Raw genomic sequence first — 10,890 nt, 5'->3', positions numbered from 1 at the left:
GAATCTACAGTTCCCCGTGGAGAGGTTAAAGACATAGTTAAAGCCATTAGTAAGCGCAGGGGAAGTTCACAACTGCCTAGAAAGAACTTGACGCCATACATTTAATTTGAAAGACAACAACCACGTGACGCTGACACACAAGGCCAAGTCTCAGCAGGCCAATGCTAACCACGGGGGCATCAACAGGTTGAGGGGCTCACTAATCAAATGCTGCTGAACTCTCTCCTTTCGTCAAGGTTAGGTATCTGTGCACCAAGTCAACCACGGCTGTCTGAGTCCAGCTGCTCAGACACATCTCAGAAACACTAACTCAACATCCAAATTTAAGAACAACCTGCAAGATTATCCAGGTCAGTCTTCTCGATCTATCTCCCAGACCACTTGTTGCTGGCTTTTTAAACTTGGTGTTTGTTGATGATAATGCTTTAATAGGTGGTATTAGCTGACATGGTCAATATGTTTAGAATTTCTTTAAAATAAGGAAAAAACAACACACACACACACAATTTATCTCTCTTGATTCCTAACATCATGAAGGTACTTTCAGATGTTCCCTCAGCTCCATCAGGAAAGAGGGAATGCATATATGGGGTGCAGACTGGGGCAGGAGGGAGGGAAGCAAAGAAGATAGCACATGAGAGAGTGAGATGTCCATAAACTTAAACCCATTCACGAAAGGCATCTGATGTATTTTCTGAATAAGGCCTTGATCAGGGTAACCAATTCTCTTTGTAGCACACTCTACACTGCCCATAAATAAAGGAGTCTCTTTAAATTAACATTTCCAGTATCAATGAACAGTCCAGAATCCTCATTTCAAGCGTTCGATGAGGTCCTGTGTTAGTCCAAGGTGCAGAAGCTGTGTTCGGGAGAGGTTTGCTAGGTTGGGGAAGGCCGCGAGCAGCTTCTCCCATGCCAGTTCCAGCAAGCTAGGTACCACCAGCCAGATCTTAAACAATGACCCAGTCCGTTTGTTTTCGTGGATGTTCACAACTCCTCCGTGAATGTACATGCAACCAGCCTATGAACAAATGGCAGTTAAAAGAAGACAAATTCAAATGGAAGAGCAAAGGCTACCAAAGCAGAGACTTCTCAGCAAAGGAAAGGGAACAGCATAGATGGAATTAAGGTGAGAAGAAACAAAACAACCCTCAGGCTAGAACAGCAATCAGGTACAGCACTTGTATACCGCCAACCCCCGGTTCAACACCCAGCTCCACAGACACAGAATTTCTCAACTCATCTGAGCCTATGCAGAAACCGAGAGTGCTTATATAATGAGTGGGTTAGTAAAGAAAAAAACAGGATTCTGGTGGGACTTTTGTTTTGTTTTTGATATAAGGTTTCATACATTGCTTAGCTGAAATCAAACTCTTAAGTTCAACTGATCTGCTTCCTGCATGGTAGAATCACCTTGTCTAGTTCTATAGTTTTGTTTTCTTTTTTAATTTGCTTATACTGTGTTTTGGTTTTGTTTTTTTTTTGTTTTTTTTTTTTTGTTTTTTGTTTTTTTTTTTTTTTTGAGATAGGGTTTCTCTCTGTAGCCCTGGCTGTCCTGGAACCTGTTCTGTAGACCAGGCTAACCTTGAACTCAGAGATCTATCTGCCTGCCTCTGCCTCCTGAGTGCTGGGATTAAAGGCATGTGCCACCACTACTGGCTGGCTGTGTGTGTGTGTGTGTGTGTGTGTGTGTGTGTGTGTGTGTGTGTGTGTATGTTTTAACTTAAACTACAAACAACTTTTTATTAACAATTAAGTATTGAGTATCCAAAAATATCAAATGCTGGTAATATAAAGATGAAAAACAGTATCTTTAATAATATGGTACCAAAGGATAACATTATTCTGCCCTCTTAGGAAACACCTTAGAATGGACTGTCAGGACCTAAAATAACCAAATACTGAATTTCCTTTACATTTATAGTGCTCTTTTCAACTTGGATGGAGTAGTGTTTTCCTCTCCTTGTCTTAGCCCACAGTTTGTCAATATCAGCATCTTTTCTCCTTGCTAGTACTCCTTACAACCCACTCTGTAAGAATGACATAAAAACAAACTCACGGGGGTAACAGCTGCACAGTGAAAGTAAACAGGCTCTGGCATGATAGCAGGGAGCTTCACCCACTGAAAAGTCTGCAGACTCAGCTTCCAGATGTCTCCCAGGATCACTTCTCCATTATAGCCCCCACAAATGAAAACATCTGCCAAGAAAGGAGAAAGCCAATAGCACACAAAGGCAGTGAGCTGCAGCTACAGCATGTCTTCCGGGAGAACATATGGTTAGCTGACAGGTGGGCCATTCCTCAACAGAACTGGGACATTTCCCTGGGACTACGGATGCCAGCCTCTAGGGAGGCTTCATGTCAGCTTCTCAAATTTAAACATTTCTCGGTTCCAGGCACCGAAAGTGAAGGAACAGGAAGCTGGAAATAAAGAAACTGAGGTCTGGGGAAAGCTCATGCTCTGAAGGAGGTTGGCCATGCAGCCCAAGGGAGACGCCCTGGAAGGAGCAGGCTAGCCACTGCTTCTCCATTTCCAAGAGAAGCTTAAAATCCCACTAGACAAGAAAACACCAATCAAAAACAAAACACAGCTACAAACCAGTCTTTCAAACTCTTCTTTTGAGTAACATCTTGGAAAAAGCATGCATTTTTTTTTTTATTCCTACCAACAAATATCCTCCCTATGGACATTTAACCTAGGAGAAATGCTCACTGCATTTCTGCATATGCAGAAATGGACCACAAAATATTATATACAGTCTGGACCACAAAATGGGTCCTTCCTCACAAAAAAAAAGATGAGCTGGATGCAGTGGCCCACGCCTTTAATCCCAGTACTGGGGAGGCAGAGGCAGGTAGATCTCTGTGAGTTCCAGGACAGCCTGGTCTACAGAGTGAGTTCCAGGACAGCCAGGGCTGTTACACAGAGAAACCCTGTCTTGGAAAAACCACCATAAACAAACAAACAAACAAATAAATAGTAAGTAAATAAATATAGCCAAAGCTCATTTGATCTGTATAGCTCTGGGTGGGTTAGTTTTAACTATTGATCAACTCATAGCAAAGACCATGTGACCTTTTAAAGGCCCAGAAGTTCCAACTGAATGATGCATGGCTCCCAGGAAGCAAATGAATAAATGGCTAATTCAAGTCTGGACCAAGTTTAAGCCAATACTTAATTAAACTATAAAATATACCAGGAACTTTTGTTTTGGCTGGGACTCAAGAAAAACTTTAAAGAATAGCTCCATTCTCAGAGGCAAAGCAGAACAGTGTCACAACCTATAATTCTTATCCAAAAAGCAGAAGCGTAATTTTTAAAAAGTCCCCGTGTATACAAAAAATGGCAGATAAATACTACTTAAATCTGAAGTGGGATGCTAAAAGGATATAGACTATCAAGTTCCTGCATTTACCCCTTCCCAGAGGGGGTGGGGGGGAGGGAAGTAAGGGGTGCTCAAGGAGGTATGTCAAACTATAAAATGTCCTGTAAATCAAAAGCCAGAAATATTAGCCAAAGAAGAGTTGTTATCATGCTTCAAGTAGCTGCTACTTTCTGAAATCATACAAGGCCTTTGCTACAGAAGAACCAAGGGATGAACTCAGAGTTCTGACATCAGATAGAGAACAGAATAAACTTTATGCTATAGTATTCTGGAGAAGTTATTACAATTTTAGTACAATGTGCACCGAGGTCTATCTGTGCAAGCACTCACAGGGCTAGAACCATAAATCATGCTGGAAGATCCAATAAAAGCTTATTTGTCATCAACTTCAGAGTTCTTTTAACAGAGAGAGCCCAGACACAAAACTAGTTTACATTCTGAAAACTGCCTAGAGTTCCCTTTAAGTTTAAATTACAAAATTATACACCCCTTAGGGGAGCTAATCAGGAAATCAGTCATTCTCAGCAGGTAAGATTACAGAAATGAATCAAAATTTTAGTTAGATTCCATACCATTTTTTATTTGAACACAGCTGTGACATCTTCGGGCTGCAGGAAAACCTGTCAAACACACAAATACAGGAATTGCATTATTCAAGAAAACAACAGCTAGTCATTCCAGTCCTTCCTGATGGAGTGTCAGGGAAACAGAGAAAGGAGAAGGGATGGGATGACAGTGTCATAGATGGGCAGATTTTAAGTTCCCATTATCTTTTCTTTTTTTCATTCTTGTGTGAATATGTGTATATAACACATGTGTATGCCTCAAAGACCCCCGGAGAGGAACTCACAGTGCCTCAAGCTAAAGTTACAGGAGGTTGTACGGTCCTGATGTTGGGAACTGCACTCAGGTCCTCCGGAAGAGCAGTGTGAGCTCTTAACCACTAAGCATCTCTCCAATCCCTAAGGCCCATTTCTTATCTCTCATGTGTTCTTTCGCTTGTGCCACATAACTCAGTGATCCCTATTAAAATCTCTCTGCTCAGTAGCTAAGAAAGAATAACAACTGAGTTGAAGAATAAAGTAACTTCTAACATCATTTTAATAACTATTTTATGTGCCATATCACTTAAGAAAATTACCCTTACCCCACGCCCCCCCAAATACATTTGCTAAAGACATGAATCAATACTTTTAATTTACCTATTTTTTCATGAGGTTTTGTTGCGATCTCCTCCCATACATTTGTTTCAAGGTTGTATGCATGGATCTTGGAAGGAAAAAAAAAAAAGTACATATGTACAAGTAAATAGCTGTAATCTTATTACTGTAAAAGCAGATTTTGAAAATGAACATTTTGGATGCAGTTTTAGAAAAAATGAAAAGAAAAGGCTAGAATGAGGAGAGAAGCGTGCATGCATGCGTGCCTCTCAGCGCTCTGTATGCTGTGCTACTCCTCTGACATCTCCACAGTGAGCGAGAAATTTTCTTGTGACGGGAAAAAAGCAGCATTGGTAAGAGAATGGGACAAATCAACAAACTCCTTAAAGGTCCAAGGCAGGCCAGAAGCTCTGTCACCTGACCCAGATCTCCTCTGTGATTTCTAACTGTGACATTTTCTAAATGCCATGGGGATGGAGGACTAAAAGCCCTAAGGAGCTGGGCTCTCTGGAATCAGTAATATACAGCCCTAAGCCTGTCTGTCCTTTTTAATGCACTGCACCAACGAGAGGGATGTGACATTCTGTGAAGACTGACTCCAACTCTAATTACTATACATTCTCTAGTTATCGTCCTCATCCACCACAATGTTCATACAGACTTTTCAGCATGTGATAAATGGGACTATCAGCTGCAAAGCACATCAGGAGCACTGAGTTTAACCTTCTGTCACAGAGAACTCTGATCAAAAAACAAGTGTATGGTGATATTTTATTTGTACTGAAATGTGATTTTATTTGTATGTTAATAAATAAAGTTGCCTGGGGGGTCAGAACTAATAGCAAGCCATCGCAGAAGCTGGGCGGTGGTGGTGCACGTCTTTAATCCCAGCACTTGGTAGGCAGAGCTAGGTAGATCTCTGTGTGTTCAAGGATACATCCAGCATTGGAGACACACGCCTTTAATCTCAATACCAACCATAGAAGACCTGGAGGTCTATACAGACAGGCAGTGACGAGGAGGTCATGTGATTGGGTTTACAACCAATGAGAAGGCAGAACAGAAAGTCTTTATAAAGACAGACACACAGGAAGTAGGTCTCTTTCGGAGAGGTAGGACCACGGCGATAGTGAAGGGTAAGGTTTTTAGCTCTTAGCTATTGCTCTGACCTCTTGGCTTTTATCTCTGTATTGGCTCTGTGTTTCTTATTTAATAAGACGGTTGGATACTTCTACACAAGTGTCGAGGAAGCTGCTCAAAAATTCAAATACTAACAGAATTATCTTGATTACTAAGATATATTCCTCTGTCTATTGTCTCCCACTACCTTTTACTTCTTTAAGGAAAAAAAAAAGTACCTTGTTTAAGGAATAGGCTGTCCAGGAAGTCCCTCCTCCCAAGATGTAAATCCTCTGCCCATCATGAGCAATTTCATGTCTGTACCTGAAAATATTGAAAAATATAACTGGGTGAAAATGACCTCCCTAAGGTTTAGCTGTGAGGTTTTTATTAGCTAAATATTGCCATTATTTATAATAATAAATTATTAGAAATGACCTAAGTGTTAACTAATAGTGAACTAGTTAAATGAACTATAGAATATGCATAAAATGCATTAGTATACAATCAATAAGAAACAAAGGACGGCTAATCCATCCCAAAGTTCTGTTCATACCATTAACTGGAAAGGAAATGAGCTCCATGTGAAATAGACTGCAGCCAGCCTTAAAACTTTCAGTGTGCAAACACACAGGAAGGAGAGGGTGTCCCATCGTAGATGGCAACCTTAGCTACCTCTAAGGTTAGTTTTATTTTTCTTTTCTTCAACTTGCTGATTTGTATTTTCTTTCTTTTTTTGTTGTTTGTTTGTTTGTTTTTGTTTTTTGTTTTTTTTTTTTTAAAGATTTATTTATTTACTTTGTATACAGCATGTATGACTAGAAGAGGGCACCAGATCTCATTACAGATGGTTGTGAGCCACCATGTGGGTGCTGGGAATTGAACTCAGGACCTCTGGAAGAGCAGTCAGTGCTCTTAACCTCTGAGCCATTTCTCCAGCCCCTGTTTGTTTGTTTTTGAGACAGGGTTTCTCTGTGTAGCTTTGGAGCTTGTCTTGGAACGCCTTTAATAGACCAGGCTGGCCTCAAACTCACAGAGATCCGCCTGCCTCTGCCTCCCAAGTAATGGGATTAAAGGCGTGCACCACCACCACCCAGCAAAGAATTTTTTTTGTTAATTAAAGCATTTGAAGTGGGAAGACACATCTTTAATCCAGATCTTTTGAAGTGGGAAGATCTACCTTTAATCCAGGCCACACCTTCTGTTGGCAGCCTATATAAAAGACCTGGAAGAAGGAAGCTTGATCTCTCTTTGCCTGCTTTCTCTCTTTGGAAAGCCCATTTTTTCACTGGCCTTACAGGATAAAAGACACACAGTACAAGAGGTACAGATGGAAAAACCCTAAACAGACTATAGTGTGTTTAACAATGTGTGTAGGCTTAAGAAAAGAAAAAGGGTATAGCCATAGAAAAAAATGAATAGTTTAAAAATAAAGTCTTTAAAGAGAGAAGTAAAGTAATATAAAAAAGAATAAGCCATGTGGAGAAGGGAGACACAGAGGGAGTCTGGATCTTGGGTGTCATTGTGTTGATTTTTAATGTTTTCGTTGCTGACAAGCAAACAACAGCTGCTGAGAGGCGAGGGACTGAAGAGGGACTGATGACACACACCAGCCTAGACACTTTAGGGATGCCTTCACTTTAAAGTAAAAGTCAGAAAGTATGTTTGTAAAATGTAAGTTAAAAATGCTTTGTTTCCACAGGAAACAAGAGGCTGTGGATTCACTCCAGGTTAATATGGGTCAGGTTTGATCAAGGGAGACCTCCTGAACCTTGACAGGTAATATCTATCAACAAAGGTTACTGCTGCTGGTCTTCCCAGGATCATTATCTCATTTTTCTCAGGGACCCCTAAAGATGTCTTCACGTTATTTTTGTCACACTGTATATCTTTCTACTCTTGTTTAAGGTATTGTACCTATGCAGTTCATTTAAAAATGTAAGGCAAACTTCTAGTTTTTGAAAGCTATTATTTATAAACAATTTAGGATAATCAAGAAACATAGGCCAGGCTTGCTGGCCCACACCTTTAATCCCAGCACTTGGGAGGCAGAGCCAGGTGGATCTCTGTGAGTTCAAGGCCAGCCTGGGCTACAGAGTGAGTTCCAGGACAGGCACCAAAAACTACATGGAGAAACCCTGTCTTGGGGAAAAAAAAAGCCCAGAGGCAAAAGATAGACAGGATAATTTTAAGTTAAGAAAAGCCTGGGTTGGGGATTTAGCTCAGTGCCTAGCAAGCGCAAGGCCCTGGGTTCGATCCTCAGCTCAAAAAAAAAAAAAAAGAAATGCCGGCTAGAAATAAGACAAGCTAAGGCCAGGCATTCATAAGTATTTGGGAGCTGCCGGGCGGTGGTGGCGCACACCTTCAATCCCAGCACTTGGGAGGCAGAGGTAGGCGGATCTCTGAGTTCGAGGCCAGCCTCTACAGAATGAGTTCCAGGAAAGGCACAACGCTACACAGAGAAACTTTGTCTCAAAAAACAAAACAAAACAAAACAAAAAGAATTTGGGAGCTGGGTGATAGGCGCCCCCAAAAGTGCCAAAAGAATAAGAGTTTTAAAAAACAACTATAGAATCCCATGGGACTAGTTATAGATGGTTGTGAGCCACCATACAGGTGCTGGGAATTGAACTCAAGGCCTTTGGAAGAGCAGCCAGCCATCTTAACCATTGAGCCATTCTTTTAGCCCCTTAGAATTGGAATTCTTAATCCTCCTGCCTTAAGTCTTCTAGTGGCAACAATGTCCATAAAATAACTTAAAGAAGGCCACTATGTGAAAATGCTTTGTCTTTTTTTCCCTGAAAGCCCCTAGTGCTCTCAGCATAAATTATATCCAAATAACTGCATTAACAGCCACCTCCCATTTCCTCCCAGTAACTCTGCAATAGCCAGCCCACCAACATCCTACTGTAAGGACACTAGAGTACAGCAAATGCAGACATTTTGCTTAAAGGCAACAAAAGACACCCAATTAGTCTGAAGAGAGGAAATTAAAAAATATTTACTTTGTTTTTAAAGTCAGGAAAATAATACTAAGTTTGTCCTTAAGTTTAATTCTAAGAGGTAACTATTCCTATGGAAAGAAAGGTGAAAGATCTAAGGCCATCAGTAGAAAGCAACAGGAGAGGACGGGCGGTGGTGGCGCACACCTTTAATCCCAGCACTTGGGAGGCAGAGGCAGGTGAATCTCTGTGAGTTTGAGGCCAGCCTGGTCTACAAAAAACAAAAAACAGAAAGCAACAGGATGTTGGGATGTTTCAGAGACGGTGAGATGGACTATCCCAGCTACCCTCCATCCATCATTTCTCTTCCCATCTGCCCCCCTTCCAATCCACACTCACTGACCCTCATTATGACTTTTATCGGCAACTGCTACCACTGGCTCCTTTCAAAACTACAAGCTTCTTGCTACTAAAAGACTGAAACATACAAGAGAAATAGTATTTTAAAAATTCTGCACTTCGAGGAAAACACTGTATTTTCATCAACAGCCTTTTCTTCACCACTGATCTGGACCCACGTGCCAGTTAACTACTTTATCAAGGGAGTTTTCTCTTCCTGGTGCCAAGGTTCTGGAAGAGCTCGAATCTCAGCAAGAAAGACCACAGTGCTCAGCCCCAGCACCTCACCTCTCCTCCGGCAGGTCACAGGACAGGTTGTTTGGTTTGAGTTGTGTCCACACCATGGTATTGAGATCTAACTTGTGCAGATCTGTGCTGTAGATGTAGCCAGTTGTTCCCCCAAAGACATAAAGGGAACCATTGATGAGGGCCATGGCCTGTAGAAAGGTGAATAAGAATGACTCCTTAATCCTTAACACTTTATTACAGAACATAAATTTAGCAATGCCCCCAAATCACGTTGTATCAAATTCTCTTCTTCTTTTTGTTTTGTTTTGTCTTGTTTTATTCTGTGTGTGTGTGTGTTTTTCTGTGTAGCCCTGGTTGTCCTGGAACTCACTCTGTAGCCCAGGCTGGCCTCGAACTCGTAGAGATCCGCCTGCCTCTGCCTCCCAGTGCTGAGATTAAAGGCGTGTGCCCCCACCGCCCAGTTTCTCTTCTTTTTCACCCTTTAAAATATGAGAATCTTGGCTAGAGACATGGCTCAGCAGCTGCGGTGCTCTCTTCTCTCCCAGAGAACTGGAATCAGGTCCCTGCACTCATGTTGGGTAGCTCACACCCACCTGTCACTTCAGCTCCCTAGGCATCTGTGCACACATATCACATAATATAAAAATAAAAATATCAGAGTTGATCAATGGCTCAGGAGTTAAGAGCACTTGAGTTCAGTTCCCAGTACCTACGTGGTGGTTCACCATCCCATAATTCCAGTTCTAGGAGACCCAACACCCTCTTCTGACCTTCATGAGCACTAAGCATAGACACAGCACACACACATGCTGGCAAAATACACATACACACAAACAAAAATCTAAAAATAAAATAAAGTATCAGACTTTGACTCAGGTATGATGGTGCTTGCTTATAATTCTAGTACTCATGAGGCTGAGGCAAGAAGATCAGAAAGAAGTCTGAGGCTAGGTTAAAGGCTCCATAGTTGAGTTCCTGGCCAACAAAGTGAGCTACAAAGTGAGACTTTAGAAACAAAACAAAAAACCCCAAAACCAAAAGACCCTACCAAGAATCTCAAAAATTAAAAGCTAAAGGGCTGGCAAGATGAGCCAGTGGGCAAAAGTGCCAGCCGTGCCAGCCTAACTTTGAGTTCATCCCCAGAACCTGCGGCCAAGGGAGACAATCAACCACAAAGGTTGTTCTCTTTGAGCTGTGCTGCATGTACACACACACACACACACACACACACACACACACACACACTAGTAATAACAAACAAAAATTCTGAAAGGTTAAAGATAAATCGGACCTTTCTAAAGCCAGGTGTCTGACATTCGCCTATATTCTATATACTATTCGTGAGGCTGAGGCCAGTCTGTGCAACATGTGAAACCTTGTTCATGAACAAATGACTAAATCTTTTTCTAGAACCTGGGGGTTGTTTTACCTTTGTTTGCCTTTACAAAGTAAAGCTTTGCTAGTTCTACCCAGAAAGGTATCTGTTCGGTGATTATCTTAAGAGTCAAGAATGTAGGGCCAGTGGATAGGAGCATTTCCCCTGAAAGCGGCCTCTCACACTCCTAAGCAGCAGCAACAGATGGGAACGAGGCTAGCACTGTCCTAGAAGTGTGGAGCCCAGAGCTGACATTTCCA

At 41.6% G+C, this 10,890-nt stretch overlaps 1 protein-coding gene across 2 annotated transcripts in view; it reads right to left on the bottom strand.

Annotated features, from left to right (window-relative positions):
* Positions 1 to 668: 668 nt before the first annotated feature.
* The window catches only part of Klhdc10 (kelch domain containing 10), a 51,423-nt gene continuing 41,201 nt past the window's right edge, over positions 669 to 10,890 (bottom strand). For both annotated transcript variants that reach the window (XM_059257505.1, XM_059257507.1), the window contains 6 exons: positions 9,295 to 9,443; positions 5,905 to 5,989; positions 4,589 to 4,655; positions 3,959 to 4,006; positions 2,060 to 2,199; positions 669 to 1,021 (listed from right to left, as the gene is read on the bottom strand). In XM_059257505.1, coding sequence (XP_059113488.1) covers positions 812 to 1,021; positions 2,060 to 2,199; positions 3,959 to 4,006; positions 4,589 to 4,655; positions 5,905 to 5,989; positions 9,295 to 9,443 — 699 coding nt within the window. In that variant the 3' untranslated portion in view covers positions 669 to 811. The remainder of the gene's footprint in view (positions 1,022 to 2,059; positions 2,200 to 3,958; positions 4,007 to 4,588; positions 4,656 to 5,904; positions 5,990 to 9,294; positions 9,444 to 10,890) is intronic.

This window comes from Peromyscus eremicus, chromosome 3, assembly GCF_949786415.1.
Source record: "Peromyscus eremicus chromosome 3, PerEre_H2_v1, whole genome shotgun sequence".
Taxonomy (NCBI): domain Eukaryota; kingdom Metazoa; phylum Chordata; class Mammalia; order Rodentia; family Cricetidae; genus Peromyscus; species Peromyscus eremicus.
The sequence above is the reverse complement of the archived record's forward strand: the minus strand, read 5'-3'. Positions and strand labels throughout refer to the sequence as shown.